The sequence below is a fragment of the Peromyscus eremicus genome, chromosome 6, assembly GCF_949786415.1.
Source record: "Peromyscus eremicus chromosome 6, PerEre_H2_v1, whole genome shotgun sequence".
Classification (NCBI taxonomy): Eukaryota; Metazoa; Chordata; class Mammalia; order Rodentia; family Cricetidae; genus Peromyscus; species Peromyscus eremicus.
The window spans coordinates 94,334,158-94,352,050 of record NC_081421.1 but is presented as its reverse complement, the minus strand read 5'-3'; the positions used below and the strand labels follow the sequence as shown (position 1 = coordinate 94,352,050).

At 40.2% G+C, this 17,893-nt stretch overlaps 1 protein-coding gene across 1 annotated transcript in view; it reads right to left on the bottom strand.

The window, feature by feature from the left end:
• The window catches only part of Pde5a (phosphodiesterase 5A), a 139,973-nt gene that overhangs the window by 63,406 nt on the left and 58,674 nt on the right, over positions 1 to 17,893 (bottom strand). Inside the window, exons 7-9 of the mRNA XM_059266189.1 lie at positions 14,753 to 14,820; positions 3,298 to 3,406; positions 2,337 to 2,424 (exon numbers count right to left, since the gene is read on the bottom strand). Coding sequence (XP_059122172.1) covers positions 2,337 to 2,424; positions 3,298 to 3,406; positions 14,753 to 14,820 — 265 coding nt within the window. The remainder of the gene's footprint in view (positions 1 to 2,336; positions 2,425 to 3,297; positions 3,407 to 14,752; positions 14,821 to 17,893) is intronic.

Here is a 17,893-nt window from a genome sequence, read left to right as displayed (position 1 = left end):
AATCCCTTTCCCAGGCCTGTGCTCCCTAATGAGCTTTGCTTCGAGTGCAGGAAGCGCCAGGCTCCTCCCACCCTCAGCCAGCCCCCTTTCCCAAGAGGCATTGTTAAGATAAAGCTATGCTGTGATCCTGGAACCATCTGCAGGTCTTCCTTCCTTCTTATGATAACTGACTAGTAATGATACATCTCCGAGGATACTCAATTTCACCTTCTCAAAGGCAGCTTCTCACAGTTTCTTACACTTACATGAAAAGTGTTTTTTTTTTTTTTAAAGCGTAACATAATGTAGTTTCCTCTCCTAGGAACTAAAATTTTATAACCTAACATTTGTTGCTTATCTGAGAGATCAGTTGGTGATAATGTTTACAGATGTGTTTACATGTTCGTTGGCCTCTGATCTTTTTTTCTGAGCCCAGAGGGAGGAGTACTGCTGAAGCCGCATCACAGCAAGGAGTGGCATGCAAGCTTTTAGAGCATTATCATAGGGACTGACGTGAGCCGTGTAGGTGCAGGACCCACAGTGGCATGCTGGTGATAGGGGAAGACAAGCCTGGTGAATAAGACCAAATGGACAAGGAACAGATGTATCTTCAGAATATGAACATGTGAACCTGTAGAGCAACGGGTTCTCTTCCTACGAACTACGATAGAAAGAAAATCAAATAACAGAAATCACATTAGTGGACTTGGAATCAGAACAAGGGAAGGCAGCTCATAGAAAGTTCAATGGCCTCCTAGTAAAGGAATTGGAGTTGGTCCAATTTGGATGGGCACTTTCAACATTTTTAACACAAACACACACACACCTGCTGCCACATTAAATTATAATACTTCTTTTTCTTGCAACCTGAAAGCTGTTCAGGTTTTTAAAGGTAAATATATACATAAGTGTTGTTCCACTAGGTTTTAGTTCTAAATTTTAATCTTTAGAAGTCAGTCGTATTTCCTTTATTTCCACAATCTTGGGAGCATGCTATTAGTTCAGGCTGCTTTCTCTGTGTTAACCATGGATAACGTGAATACAAAATAACATACTTTTTGTCTGCCTCTTTCTTTCTAAAGGCAGGATTTCACTATGTAGCTCTGGCTGGCCTCAAATTCAGAAATTTACCTGTCTCTACCTCCTGAGTGCTGGGACTACAGTGATATGCCACCGATGTGCCCGGCAGTGTTTGCCCTGCTCTTAATGAAGCCTGTGACACCAAGAAGTAAACACATCAGTAAGAAGGAACACGTTCCTTTGTCTGGGGAAAGAACTTTTGGACCATTCTGTAGTAGAGGTGGTCATTTAACCTTTAGCCTTGGTATACAAATGTAAGACCCTAGGGCAAGGATTTCTGCTTCGCTCACTGATTTATGCCATGTGCCTAGACTGCAGGAGTGCTCAATAAGCACTGATTGAAAAAATAAACAAGTTAATACAACCTATAATTTCAACTACGTATTCGAGAAGTCAAAAATTAGGAAATAAGACTAAATACACATTGCCGGTTGATGCTTCTCAGTGTACGAACTTTTAACATTTTTTTATTTATATGTGTGTGTGAGTGTGTACACACCTGTGTGGGTGTGCAAGTGTGTCACATTGGGGATGTGGAGGTCAGAAAACAATGTTCCGGAGTTGGTTTTCTCCTTCTACCGTGTGTGTCCTGGGGAAAGAACTCCGGCCTGATGGCAAGCACCTTTCCCACCGAGTTATTCTGCCAGCCCGCTCTAGTGACTTCAGCACACCATTCTTAAACAAAAATCTCAGATAAAACTGGATTCTAGCCGGGTGGTGGTGGTGCACGCCTTTAATCCCAGCACTTGGGAGGCAGAGACAGGCAGATCTCTGTGAGTTTGGGGCCAGCCTGGGCTACCAAGTGAGTTCCAGGAAAGGCGCAAAGCTACACGGAAAAACCCTGTCTCAAAAAAAAAGAAAAAAACAAAAAAAAAAAAAACAAAAAAACTGGAGTCTGAGCAGGGCGGTGGTAGCACACGCCTTTAGTCCAAACACTAAGTTGGCAGATGCAGGCGGATCTCTGAGAGTTCGAGGCCAGCCTGGTCTACAGAGTGAGCTCCAGGAGAAGCTCAGCTACAGAGAAACCCTGTCTCAAAAACACAAAATAAACAAAAAAACCCAAAACTGGATTTCAATGATTGAAAAAAATACTGTATAGCTAATAAAATGTCTGATACGTATAGTGGAATTTATCTACATAAATTTTAACTTATAATTCTAAATTTGCTCTTTTCTCAGACATTTTATTCTTTAATGTACAATTCACACTTGAAAGTAGTAGGCCATACTTTTTCCTTAAACAAATGCAGAGTGTTAAGCCAATGGGCAGATCTTACCTATGACTTTGTTCTTCTTCCCGTTTTTTATAGGTGTGCAAAGCAAACTTCCAGTGTGTTGTGTGTTCACACTGCCCGTGTTTTCATTCTAAAGAAAAACAAAAACAAGACTGCTAGAACAATAGAAATGACCCGCCCCACAAACATCACATTAACTGCACGCACATGTGAAATAATTCACACACTCATCTTATATTAGCTACAGGAAACAAATTATGAGGTTTGCATGAGGGTGATATAGTCAGTATTCATTAGAATAATACATCAAATCTCCATTATCCCATTTAAACTTTCCAAAGAGTTTATATAAATAGTAAGTCAAATATTTATTCAGTGCCTGCTATCCTATGAGGTAGAGGTCTCAATTTAACAAGGAAGCAGAATCCAAAAGCCTGGAAACAACACGTTACAATCCTGGCCTTAATAATGCCACGGTCCCTGAAGCCTCCACTTGTAAAGTTTGAAAAAGATTTCCTACATGTGCAGGCAACCGAACTGAAACAGCTGTGTCACAGGCTAGTGTGTTTGAGAGATTGAGGAAAACACTGGAATCCAAAGTGTTGAAGGTCTGAAGAACACATCTTTGTATCCTTGGCAAATGGATAGCCAAGGAGCAGCTCACTGGGAAGACTGCCACTTGTGTTCATCCAAACCCTAGGGATCCTAATGTTCACAGATGAAGTCAGAAAACCCACCTGAGGAAAGCCACCGACGCCATGGTGTTAAATCACCTCCACTTGTACCTGCTGATTTGTTACTACACAAAGAGCGGAGAAAAAACACACAGCCCAGCTTCCCCAGCGAGTTCAGAGCTCCTTCACCATCCCTCCCTCGAGCAGGAAAAACAGAGATCACCCATAAACAGTCAGTTTCCAGCCCAGTCCTTCAGACACGGAGCAGCTGTAGGTGGAGGTCTGAAGGGAAAACAGCCTGTGTGCATCAGTAAAATTAGGTTACTTACTGTCCAGGGAAATCTTTTGTCCTTAGCGACATCAGGGATATTAAGTGGCTCCATCGTGTTTTTGACATACTCAGCATACATGTAATTGATTTTGTTTGCATCGTGCTCCCTGCAGAAATAATAGATGTGAGTTCCTTCTGTGCAGTGGGAAAACATGCACACACAGGACTAAACAAATGGGGAGGGGAGGAACCAGAGGCTGGCTGGTACAGGGGGAAATCCATATCTTAATTTGAAAATGTGTTAGATGATTACAGCTCAGTCATTTCCCCAATCTAAACAGTCTGCTACAACAAACACCCACACAGTGTGGACTGTCTAGAAGAGCAGTTCTCAACCTGTGAATATCACCCCTCCAGGGGTGACATATTAGATATCGGGCATATCATATATCTCCATTACAATTCATAACAGTAGCAAAATTACAGGTATGAAATAGCAATAAAATAATTTTATGGTTGGGGGTCACCACAAGATGTAAAACTGCATTAAAGGGTTACAGCATTGGGAAGGTTGAGAACCACTAGTCTAGAACAAGTTCTAAGAATGTCTCTAGTCATCCAATCACAAATCAAACATCTAGAACTTAAAAACGTTTAGTACAACCATCTGAAAAGCTCTCAAATCCAAAATGTTGTTAACACTGACAGGAGACCACTAGCATAGAATTCCACACCTAACTCCATGTGACTACTTGAAGTTGACAGGTAGGCACATTGAAAATAGTGTATAAATTACCTCCAGGCTATGTGCATGGAACAAGTGAACTTTCTGTTTAGACTTACATATCAAGCTGTCTCATTATGTATACACAAATATTCCAGTATCTAAAAAATTCCCAAATCAGTAAGATGCCTGCCCCAAGCATTTCAGATAAGTGATTCTCATCATGAAACAATGTAAATGATCATCTTTATTTTTTTGTGTCATTTAATGTAAAATTTCAATTGATTCTCTCACTCCATGTTTTATTTTATCTGATCACAGAATGTCTAAGGTGTAGTACTTGTACTTCCTTGATCATTATTTTGTGAACACCTATCTCAATAAGACAATCTTTTACAAAAATTAAAATGACAGGAAATATCAAGAAGTCCTAAAAGAATTTTAGTAGGTCTCTCTAGTTGTATCTTCCTCGTAGGCAGTTTTTCTGTCCTGCAGTCATTCTCAAATAATCATTCTGAGGCTTAAAATTAATTACAAATGCTTGGCCAATACTTCAGACTTGTTACTCACTAGCTCTTACATTTTAAGTTAAACCACATTTCTTATTTACGCTCTGCCATGTGGCAGTACCTTTATTAGCATGGCATGTTCATCCCTTGCTCCCTCTGGTCTGGCTGACAACTTCAGACTCCATCCTTCTTCCTTCCAGCATCCTCCTAGTCTAGCTGTCCTGCCCAAGTTTATTCTGTTCAGCTATTGGCCAGTCAGCTTGTTTATTAAACAAATCACAGCAACATATATTCACACAGTATACAGATGGATTATTCCAAAGTATTTCCCCCTTTTTGTCTAATTAAAAAGGAAGGTTTTAACTTTATGCTGTGGAATAATCCTTCTGTACACTGTGAATATATATTACTCTCATTGGTTAATAAAGAACTGACTGGCCAGTAGCCAGGCAGAAAGTATAGACAGGACAGCCAAACTGAGAATGCTGGGAGAAGAAGGGCAAAGTCAGGGAAGATGATAGCCAGCCACTGAGGAAGCAGGACATGTAGAAAACAAGACATGAGCCACATGGCAAAGCACAGATAAGAAATATGGGTTAATTTAAATGTAAGAGTTAGGTAGTAACAAGCATGAGCTATCTGCGGAGCATTTATAATTTATATTAAGTCTCCAAGTCAGTTATTTGGGAAGTGGCTGCCAGTTATTTGGGAACAGGTAGTCAGGACAGGAAAACTCCACCTATACTTCCTCTTGGTGTGTGTGTGTGTGTGTGTTTCTATCTGATATGCCTATTTTAACTATAGTATTACTAACTGAAGAAATGGAAAAGTAGTGGGTGATATTTAAAAATGAATATATGCCTTAGGCATGAGATACCTCCCTAAGTTATTTATTAACAAAAGTCCCCTCCCTGAGAAGTAGATTTCATGGTTCCAGAAGGTACCATGCAAGATTCCAAAGGAGGGAAGCAACTAGCAATCCTACTCAGCTATGATACCTATGAACCACAACAATGAGCAGCATGGCAGGATAATCCTAAGGGTATAGTAGCAGAATGAATGCCTCAATGGTACTCAACAGCTCTCTAATTGGATTTAAGACCCACTCAACAAGAGGAAACTCATGCCTGGTACAGGAAATCAAGCCAACAGCACAGGGCTAGTGACACCATGGATCTTGGAGGAGAATCTACAGCCATTGCTGTACGAAACCAGCATAATTGCTAACTACATTCTAAACATTTGTCCTTGTACCCATAGATAAATGTTGTTCTAACCCCTCATGAAACTTTCTGCAACAGATGGAGACCATTTCAGAAAACCACAATCAATCAAATTGTAGAGTTGTGGAGCTGGGTTTCAACTGATCCATCTATAACACAACTTCTGCACCTAAGGCTTGGGGATCCCTGTGGGAGAGGGGTGGGAAGATTCTAAGAGCCTGTGGTTCAGGGAGTTGGCTGGAGATTGTGTCTCCTAGGAATTTCAGAAGCTGCACCATAAAGTCTCACCATCATGACCGCCTAAACATGAGCTGAACAAGGCTGACACCAACAGACACGCTAATGTGGATGGGGGAAAGCTCACAATGCCTCAATCCTACACAAAAAATCTATAGGCAACTATGGAATGTTGAGAGAAGAATAGTCTTCTCTAGGGAAGAGCACAATTGGACAAATCAGTTATCCAATACCAAACACATAGTGAGCCTTGAAAACAGTTACATAAAGTAGCATTATACAGACTAAGCAGATTGTATTTCTGTGTTTAGTAACACACACGCACATACACTATGCGTACACATGCGCACAACAGCAGAAATAGAGGCCGCGAATTTAAAAGAGATGGGGGAGGTGATATGAGAAGGTTTGGAGGGAGGGAAGTGAAGGGGAATATGACATAATTATATTAAAATAACAAAAAAATGAAAGAAATTATAAAAAATTAAAATAAAAAAAAAGAATCTTAAAAAAAAAGAATCTTAAAAAAAAAAAAAGAGTTCTTGGCCGGGGTGTCCCCAGAGGTCTCCAAAACAAGCCATCATAACTTCCTAGTAAAACCGTACTGCTGAAGACACCATATACTTTGGCTGCAGGACACAGCGGAATCAATCTGTGGCTGAGCAGGACTCTTCCTCCCAGCTGGCCAGCTTTCACAGTGTCAGAAGGTGCTGTGCAGGCTGCTGGGGGAAAGAAGACATCTGCTTCTACCGAGAGCTGGAGGCTGCATGCTGCAACTCTGACCTTCAGGCACGATATGCCCACTGGTGCAACAGACCAGGATTACTATGCCGGTAACTGCCGGATTTCTGGTTGCATCTGAGGCCTGCTCCACGGGAGGGGTTTTCACGCCTAGTACTGTAATCCTGGTCAAAAGCCCACAGTGAGGAAGGCCATGGGCCTGAGGGAAGAAACTGCTACTGTTGTTCTCTTTTTTTTTTTTATTTTTATTTTTTGCTCATTGGTGTTTTGTCTGCATATATGTCTGTGTGAAGGCATCAGATCCCCTGGAACTGAAGTCAGAGATGGTTGTGAGCTGCCATGTGGGTGTTGGGAATTGAACCCGTGTCCTTAAGAGGAAGAGCAGTCAGTGCTTTTAGCCTCTGAGCCTTCTCTCTGGGTCCCTACTGCTGTTTTCTACAATGGTCAAGTTGTCAAGTTGCCCCCTAAATATTTATGTTTCCGCCCTAGACCTAGGCTGCTCTCTGTCTTCATCAGAGGTCTTTTTATGCAGTGAGCAGCTGTGATGTTTTGAATGAGAACGGCCCAAATAGGCTCATGTGTTTGACTACTTGGTCAGTTGGTTGAACTGTCTGGAAAGGATTAGGACAGTAGTTCTCAACCTGTGAGTTGTGACTGCTTTGGGGGTCAAATGACCCTTTCACAGGAGTCACATATAAGATATTTACATTGGGATTTATAACTGTAGCAAAATTACAGTTACGAAATAGCAAACAGAAAATAATTTTATTTTGAGAGTCACCACAACCTGAGGAACTGTATTAAAGGGTCACCGCATTAGGAAGGTTGAGAACCACTGGATTAGGAGGTATGGCATTGTTGGAACAGATGTGTCACTGGGGGTGGGTGGGCTTTGCAGTTCCAAAAGACTTGTGCTTTTCTATTTCTTATGGTGAGCTCTCACAGCAATAGAAACCCTAATTATGACAGCAGCAATCAATGTATCATTAGTCCAAGCGCTAAGAGTAGGGGGCTGAGTGCTCAGCCCCTGTGAGACATCTTTATCACTCACCCCTCCCCACCAAGGCTCAGGCAATGTCCTGGAAGAAGATATGGAAAGAAAGTAAGCGCTGTAAGGTGGGGAAGGCTTCAGGGAAACGCTGCCTGGACGTCACACAGCTATTATAATCACCATGTCAGAGCAGCTGTGGTTACCTGCTCTAGAACTGCACAAACCCCAGTCAGCCAAGATTCAGACATAGAAGGAGGAGGTGCTCTCGAGGCCCCACTCCTCACTGAGAGCTTTGGCCGTTGACAGTTGTTGGGAGAGGGAACCACTCTTCTGGGGTGGTGCTCCCCTGGCACCTTTTCCATGAGCCAGTGAATGGCCTTACACCCACGCACACATGGGTAACACAAACTGGACTTAGTGAGTTATTGAAAACAGCATGAAACTGGGAGGAGGACATTTGGGGGATTATGGAAAAACTGGAGGATGGAAATGGGGGAGTGGGATCATACTTAATTGTATATATGTATGAAATTCTGAAGAATAAAGAACAATTATAATTAGCAGTAAAGAAATACATGCAATAGGGAAAGAACTTTTCTGGTTCTAAGTTTTCAAATTTCCAATACGATGCTTGGCCTGTGTAGGAGCCCACAGAGACTCCATAATGTGGCCTTATTCCATCTTGACTCAAGGTCAGAGAGCCTGAGCTTATTTTGGCTACACAGTAGGATGTTTTGGACACAGGTGTGGTTACCAGGTGTCTTATACTTGAAGGCCTAATTACAGGATGTTTTGCCGAAGGCATGGCTACTGGATGTTTTGAGAATTAAGGAAGAGTTCACACTTGTCTGTACTTTGTACCTTGAACCTTTGTGTCCTTGAGAGTGGTTGGTCTTTTGCCTCTCCCCTTGCTGGTGTATAAAAAGCCCATGAGAAATAAACTCGGGGTGACTATGGTATTGACTCAGAGCCCTCCTGATGCTATTCGGTGTCTCTGTCTTTTTCTTTGTCTACATCTATATTTTTCATATCAATTATTTCTCAATCCACACTCCCCTATACCAAGGACAGTCCGAAGGTCGGGCTGGACTCAACACTACTGTCCTTTATAGCCAAGCTATATCTTGGGACAGTGATGTCATATGGCATTCCACAATGACTCAGTATTCTCTTTCTGTCTTATGTATTCTAACTTAATTGTAATATGGTCAATTAGAGCTCTATGCACTCAAAAGTATAATGTATAAATGAAAAGGAAATTACAAATGTAGCAAAGGAAAAGACGAACGAGATGAACTCCCAGCTTGACCTTGAAAGCATACAGATTGCCTTGCATAACAGACCTCCTGGGTCTGACTTCACGTGTTATCTGTATGATATTCAAGGAAAGGTTGTAAGTGTAGGTTTGAGGCTAATAAAACAATACTTAAATCTACAAGTATTTGTTACAAACAATAGCCTAGAGAAACAAAAACAAGAAGAAGCCATAATAAAGACAGGAAAAATAAAAAGGTTGCTATCAGAAGGAGGAGGAACACTGGAGAAGATGCCTTCATATGGGACTCCATGGACTAATAATAAAAACAGTAATGACTGTAGTATTCTCACCATTATCATCATCATTAGGTTGACAACAGGAGTCAGAGGCAACCCAAAATTCCTAAGAAACTTGCCAGAGCTGTAACTCAAAAATAGGAGCTGATGTAGAAGCATGAGTTCTCCTAAAGTTACATAACACCATGGTTATTTCCTACTTCATAAAGAGGTTGATAAACTGCTTCCTCCGCTCAATAAATAGAGCTTGAACACCTGTTCCCCGAGAGGCAGTCTTAATACTATGTGGAAGACAAACAAACTTACATGGGTCAGTCACTGTAGTGTGAGGAACTTAGAATCCAGCAGGAAGCTCTAATAGAGCGATAGAGTTTTAGATGCATATCCTGTTGGGGCAGCGTCCAGTATAGATAATGCCAGCTGCCCCCAAATTAACTCCTCTTTGCATGGACACAGAGCTACCCAGAATAAAGGCTTCATTACTCCACAACCTCGAGAGTCAGTGTTACCATAGGAATAAGACCCAGTCAATAGCATGGCAGATGCTTATGTGGAACAACTCCTAGAACACTGATGAATGCGTTTTGCCCTTTTGGTCTCCTATTTAAGACGTGGATGTGATGAGCAGGGTGCCATCTTTGCTGCCGAATGGACAGAATACTCTTAAGGGGTGTGAGGTAGAAGGCATCTGAGATCTTTTTGCCCCAAATACAATGTCAGCTTTGACCTGCCTACCTCTGAGCATATCCAGGAGAGAGTAATAAGATTACATTCTTTTAAATTTATACGTTTTAATTCTTTGAGAATTTCCTACATAGGTACTGTATCACATCATTTCTAGGCCCCTCCCTTCCTGTCTAACTCCTCCTGTGTCATCCCCCACCCCCGCCCCGCTCCCGACACACACACACACACACCTACTCTCAAATCCATGACTTCATCTTTAATTTTTGTTTCTACATATACACATATGTGTATATAAATACAACCTGCTGAATCCATTTAGCGTTGCTCCTATGTGTATGTGTTTAGGACTCACCACTTGGGATTGCAGAACCTATCAGGGGGCTGATCCCTGCAGAAGAGTGATTCTCCCTTTCTTAGCAACCATTAATTGCCTGTAGTTCTTCACCTAGGGGTGGGACCTTCTGAGATTCTCCCCACCCATGCTGGCCTGTCAGCTGGTGTTATTATTATGCAGGTCTTATTTAGGTGACCATGCTGTCGTGATCATGGGTACAGCTTCCCTGTCATATATAGAGAACACCATTTTGCATTCTTGTTTTTTTTTTTTTTTTTAATTTGGTATGTTCATGATTCACAACTAAAACTAACCTTCCTAAATACTACCGGTGACAGTGCAAACACCACATGTGGAGAAGATGGACCGATAGTCTCCAAATGGATCAGCTTAGGAAAGAAATGTACAGAAACACTTACAAAGCTAGCCAAGCCTTACGGAGGGAAAAAGAAATAAGAAAAGAGAGGTAGGGTAGAAAAACAGGCAAAAAAATATAAAAGAACAACATGATAAAACACATTGATGAAATGAATAAGTTCTACATACTTTAATGAGAAACATTAAACAGCTGCAGATTATCAAGCATAAAGTGGGTGGCTGAGCTCGTGTGCAGAGACAGGCGGTGTTAGCGGCAGCTACAACAAAGTATTTGGCTACACATCTCACACCATTTTGCTGGTACAGCCTACCCAGAGGCCAGAAGGCAGGATTTACACTGACTATGAGTCTGTGTGTGAATAAGTGCATGGAAGGTGTTTGTAAAATGTATGAAGAACATCTGAAGAGAATGAATTAATTCCATCAGTCCCTCCATCACATATGATATGGGTCAGTTGCTTGATTTTATCGACAATCTGGGAGATCTCAGCTGTCCTGTTCGGCCCCTTCGTTCCTCTTCTTTCTTTTTACCTACACATGTTTATGATGACTCAGACAGGAAGTGTTCTTTGACAGTTAAGGTTGATTCCTGTCCTTGAAACTGTTTGGATCTGCTTTAGAGCAGTGAGTATGCTAACCTTTCGTGGGGGATAGGGGTGGTGACAAGGTTAGTTATGTCCTCTGGGAAAGTCTTAGTGAAAAATAAATGTTCTGGAAAAAAAATAATAATAAAGTGAGTGTTTCTGGCCAAAAATGTTTGGCTAGATAGAATAGATAGTGAAGGCTTTCAAAGTGTAATACAATGAGCATGGACGTCATCCTTTATATAACAGCAATATCATGGTGGCCTTGAAAAATGCCTTAGAGATTAAGCTGTAGGAAGTGCATGTGGCTGATGTCTCAGTTGCTGATCTCTAGAGCCTACTTTTGAGGCCATGCCTCCCAGGGCTGTTCCCAGACTGATCCCACCAGGGCACTAAATCAAGACTGTTCTTCTGAGACCCATGATTCTACAGCCAAGAAACTTCAGCTAGAAGGGTCCCTCCCCAACAGCCTCGCTCGTCTTTCCTTAGGCTTCGCAGCTAAGACATGAGCACACAACCTTCCTTCGTTCTTTTCCCGCCCCACAGACCACAGACTGGAAAAGACAATCATGCTGGCCTGGTGACTCTGCATTAGCCTCCCCGACATCATTCTCCCTCTTATTTTTCCAGAGTGTGCTCCCTAGTAAGCGCCACCCATTTAAACAGGTCTTGGCATCTCCTTTTGTTAAACAGGTCTTAGTATCTCCTTTTGGAAGAGCTGGGCTAAGTCCTACATTTAAACATTTGCGTAGTAGATGAGCTGCATGAGAGAACATTCCTAAGAAAGCAGCGGCTGGGGACTTGGGCAAGACAAGCCTTTCTGAATTTCAGAAGTCCACAAGAATCACTGCAGGCTGGTGTAAACTAAAACCACACCCACCTGGGACAGCAGTTACAAAGGATACTCACAAGGTTTTTGAGGAAAATTTTATAGGCATGAGGCTCTTTTCAGCCTTACTACAATTCTGTCATTACAGAGGAAGACACTGAGTTTTCAGGGGTTAAGTAAGTTGCACAATAGTTAGTTCATAGCAAAACCTAAAATTAAATACATCCTACGTTCTACACTACATTCTACATTCCTCCACTAGATGCCCAGTTATCCTGGCATTAGAGTTTTTCTTCAGTTGAACTATATTTGTATTTCCAAATTTAATAATCAATAACAAGTACTAGCTAGTATATACATATATATGTATATATATGAGAATTCAAGATGAATACAAAGGAATGATTCAATGTGTTTCTCATTTCATAATTAAAAGGCACATTTTTTTAAAAAAAAAATATAAATGACTCAGATGGAATGATAGGACTAAAATGTCTACTTAAAATAAGGAATTAATATAAACTCCAGCCCGAGCTCTGTATCATAGCACAGAAAGAAAACTGCCCACCATTTGGAAATGTACCCTACTTCTGGAATCTGGAGTGATAAACCAGTTCCCCCAAACTAACTTCATCCTACCAATGTGACAATTCTAATGAAGATATACAGGATTCACCAGGATAGTTGTTTATATTTTGATATCTAATATTTCAAAACTTTGGTCAATACAGTACTTAAACATATAAAATAAAATAGCCTAAAACAGCCATGAATTTTCATCTTTTATTTTTTTAGACAGGGTCTCTAGTCCATGTTGGCTTTGAACATTCTATGGAGCTAAGGATGACTGTATGATCCTACCACCTTACCACCTCCATTTCTGGAGTGCTAGGACTACATGTGTGTACAACCACACCTGGTTTACGCAGTATTATTGATCAAACCCATGGCTTTGTGCATGCTTGGCAAATACTTTATCAACTGGGTTGCATCCCTAGCCTCAAGACCCATAATTCTGAATCAATAGATAAGAGCTTAATAATGATTTATTTAACTGTTATCATAAATTGTATGGCACATCATCCCGTGGATGAACTTTTAACTACTGGAATGTTTAATACTGAGGAATAGAGAGTACCAAATCACTGTACCATCAGTAATCAATTCTAGAAGTATAATAATTGGCTAGTAAACAGTAAGTATCAATATCAACTCAACACTTTCTCAAAATGTTAAAGTTGCTAAACATCTTTCATAGTTCAGTTTTCATAAAGTTAAGGCAGGTATCCTTTAGTAATTAAAAACCACTTTAAATAATTTTATCCAGTGAATAAATGGTCTTTCACTGCGTCATCAGAATAAAGGCTAACTTTGAAGTGATAGGCTGATGGAAGTCACTGAGAGGAAATGGTTTCCATTATCATAATATCAGTTCAAAAATCAGTTAGGATTTGTCTCTTTTCAAACAATCACACTAGCATAGTTATCCCTTACAAAATATTTATTAATGACTTAGAATTGGTACATAATTATAAATGGTCAAATACCTTCCATTCAGCCTACAGAGAGAACTTATCAAAAAGAAATCAAACATATCTTTGCTTTTGCCGTTTGAAAAATGTGCATTTACCAGCAGAGGTCACTATTACATAAGTCACTAGGTTTGTCCAGCTATCTCTAGATATTAGAAGATACTGGTTGAATCTATAATAAAAATTAAAATGTCAACATAGAAATTTAGTTATACAGATACATGCTGCGGCATAAGTACTAAAAGGTAAGTTTAGATAACTTGTTATATTTTTAAACAAGCATCAGATGATTCATTTTGTCCTATGGAGAAAAAGGCAATTATACATAATAATGCATGCATACTTACTCATATTTTTATATAGTGATAAAAGCAACAATGTTGTTAACAGCATCACAAAATCAAATTATACGTATAGTTTTTAAGAAATGAAAAGTATACTAAATGCCTAAGAAATCCTGTTACCTTATCTTGGTGAATTTCTATTCTTTAGAATATCCTATCAATTAAAAGAACAATATAGTTTTTTTTGGTATGGGTGAAAAAAAATGAGTAAGAACATTTAGTAGTTTGCCCCAAATTCACTTCAAAATCTTCCAGAAAGCGCTTGCCAGATTGGGATAACCGCACCTGTATCCTCCGTCATACAAATACAGCACGTGCTTTTCACAGTAGTAGCAATGAAAAGAAAACTGAGCAAGCATTCAGAAACTATGGAAAAGAACTGAATGGATAGATCTTGTTTGATCTAGCCAGAGGGGGAACAGAGATTTCTAAGATGAGGATCATCACATCAGCCTCCTTCGGTTACTAGGTAAATTCTCGTGGCTGATTCCAACTCAGAACAGATTTACAGAAACGGGTTGCCAGGGAATCTAAGGTATTTCCACATATGCAAACAGGAAAATATAACTGAAGAACAGTACTTGTGGGTCTTAACTGAATGAGTTCATAATAACAATAGAATAAGGCCTGTACTAATTAAAGCACTATTTGCTGTAAGAAGTAATTCTCAGGTCAATGTAGTGGAAAACTCTGGCATAGTGACATCAGAAAAATATTCTGAGAAACAAAATTATCTTTGTGGGGAAAACAGCCTGTCACTTACACACCTGAAATCAACTTAGTAACAAGGCAGTTATTTAGCAGCACGTTATAGTGTGATAAAGACAGATGGGGAAGTTATTTTACCTTGTTAAAGTGTCAGCTGATTTTCCTAGTTCCTCACACTCCATGTGGAACACACTAGAGAAGGAATCCTGAAAACAGAATGGCAAGTGTTGGAACACTGGACAAGGCAATGAAAAGCACGCGACACGCGCACACGCTGTGCAACACTGACGACACCAGAGTTTGAACACATCCTCCATATTCCTGACCAAATGGATCCAAACACAAAATTCACAGCATCCTCAAAGACGCTTCCTATTACTAAAGGCTCACACCATGTGTCATTTTACTTTAGAGAGCTTTGTGAGCACACACTTCTACTGCTAGTAAATCCCAGGTCTTCTCTTTGTGGATATGTTCATGTGTGTTCATGTGTGTTCGTGTGTGTGTGTGTGTGTGTGTGTGTGTGTGTGTGTATGTGTGTTCATGAGTGTGTATGTGCAAGTGAGTGCATTGATGTGCTTGTATGTTCATGAGTATGTGTGTATGTGTGCATGTGCGTTTGAGTGTGTATGAGTTTGCGTGTGTGTGATCACGAGCGTGCCTATGTGCATTCATGTGCATGTGTGTTCATGAGTGTTTGTATACGCCAGTTTGTGTGTTCATGTGTACATATGTTCATATGCATGTGTACTTGTGTGTGTGTGTGTGTGTGTGCGTGTGTGTGTGAGAGAGAGAGAGACAGAGAGAGAGAGACAGAGAGAGACAGAGAATGTGTGTAGGCCAGAAGACATCTTCTGGTGTCCTCCTCAGGAATGTTGGAATGTTGTCAATCTCCTTTAACTTGGTGCTCACTGGCTGGACTGACTGACTCACTGGCTGGACTGACTGACTGAGTGACTCTAAGGATCCCCCTGTCTCTGCCCCCAAGCACTGGATTACAAGCTTGCACCAACGTGCTGGCAGAGCTTTGTGGCTTCTGCTGTCACATTCAGGTCGTTACGCTTTCAAGGCAAGAGCTTTGCTGGCTCAGCTATTTCCCCAGCCCAAAGAATTCTTTCCGAAAGAGCTATACCATTCCGAAATATTTTACAAGAGCAATAAGATGATTGTGAAGACTTAGTGATATCAGGAAATAGTTCTATATTACATCACAAAACAAAATTCTTATTGCTCCATGATGCACTTACAACTGAATGAAGAGAAGTTGGAAGGAAACACAAACATAAGGCAGTAAAAGGATAATCTGGGAGTGGAAGAGCTGAATACATTTTGAAGGGCTTACATTTTTAATTTCACTCATGTTGAAGGAGTTTTAACCACAAATAACTGTAATATCATCTCAACTAATTTCTTGCCTAAGCTTAGCAATGTATATTTTCAAAGAGAGCAGAGTATATTCTTAGCCATATGTTGAGCTGAGGGTCAAACCACACTAATCTAAACCAGTCTGTTACCTCAATAGATATTAACTGTTAAAAATTCCATTGAGTGTTAATAAAGTGAGATTTAGGTTTGTTTTTTTTTTTAAAAGGAATGCCTCTGTACTTAAATGCTAAAGAGAAGGCCACAGAAGGAGAATGATAAATTGGCATACTGAATTAATGAATTCTGACCTGAACTTTAAAAAGCTGGCAACTATTTTATAATCATTTTATATTGAACTATAACAACACAAATATGAAGTAGTAGCTCTCCAAGAAAATGCTGATTATTATTTTAGTACAGTGAATTTTTATTTGATAAAGTAACTACTAATAAGAATTTTATACTAATCAGTGCACCCATTCTAACACATACATTAATTCAAAGGATAATGAATTGTCTTAATATCTCAGCAATTAAAAATTTTAATAACTGAATGTCTTTTATTATTCTACCTCTGCCAGAAATGTCAACTTTAATTTCATGAATGAATTATAACTAACCTATTCAGGTGACAGTACTATTCCTTTTTCCTAATAACCTTAGACTCTAGGAAAAAACAGCCACCACCATAAGGAATATTCCACTGGGTCATACAGTGAGGAGGGGTAAAATCTGCACAAAGAAAACTGTGGCAGACCAGTGCTGTGACTCTCAGGCAAACACAAGGCAGAAACGCCACATAGCATTCCAGTGTAAGTAACCAGCCCTATGAGAGCGCTCCAGCTCTCTCGCCAGGAAAAGCTTCCTAACGCTATATGTCAATGGACTGAAACCTGTGAATTAGACCAGTGACTCATTTCCTACTGTTGGTAAATGATGTAGGACCTACAAGACCTTTAGTTCCACCCAACACCCACCTAGACCTTCTGGTTTCTAAATAATTTCTAGTAAGAAAGAAAATTTTATACTCAACCCATTCAGAATGGAAGTCTATCTGTTTTGGTACCGGGGCACCATAGTTCCTGGCAGTTTCGTCAGCACAATGCTGACTAAATAACAACGTGTTTCCCCATTAAGAGAGAGCAGCCACCAGCAGGGGCAGCACACAGACATCCATGGTCAGCGAAGGGCATTGAAGGTTATTGACACCCTCACCTCCACTCCACTTCAAAAACACTTCACCATTGTATTGGTTTTGCATAAATATTCATGTACAGTTGGAGTTGGGGTGGGTTCTAAGGCAAAAAAAAATAGCAGAAAGTGTTTTCAAGAAAATATTTCCATCTTGCAAAAAGCAGTCACACTCTACTCACAGAGCAGTCTTCATCCACGATGAATATGGTGCACTTCTGCACCTGCATGAAGGAGATAATAGTGGCAGCTATTTTCTGCAGAATTACTTCTAATGACTGCTGCTCTTCGAAAATTAAGCTAGCAAGGTCGAGCAATACCTAGATGAGAAAAGGTGACAGCTTACAATGTAGTTATGTGTAGAATAAAGTTACAACAGGTTAAAGGTTGTTTATGAGCAAGGTCCCACTGCAGTATTAAATCTGTGGCTGTGGAGCTAATACAATTCTGCACGGATCATTAGTATAGTCAGTATAGTAGAAAAATTATAGGTGCTTAGGCTAATGTAATCAGTTCCTAATTCTTCAGGATGTTAAACAAAAACCTCAGAGGTAAGACTCACCAAAAGATTAAAAGACATGGAAGTCAATAACAGGTCTTGTAGACAAGGCAGAAGAAATGAATAGCTCAGAGAAAGAAGATGTTAACTCAAAAACAAACAAGCAAACAAAAAACAAGCACAAAACATCCATGAATCATGAATTCTGGGACACTATGAAAAGA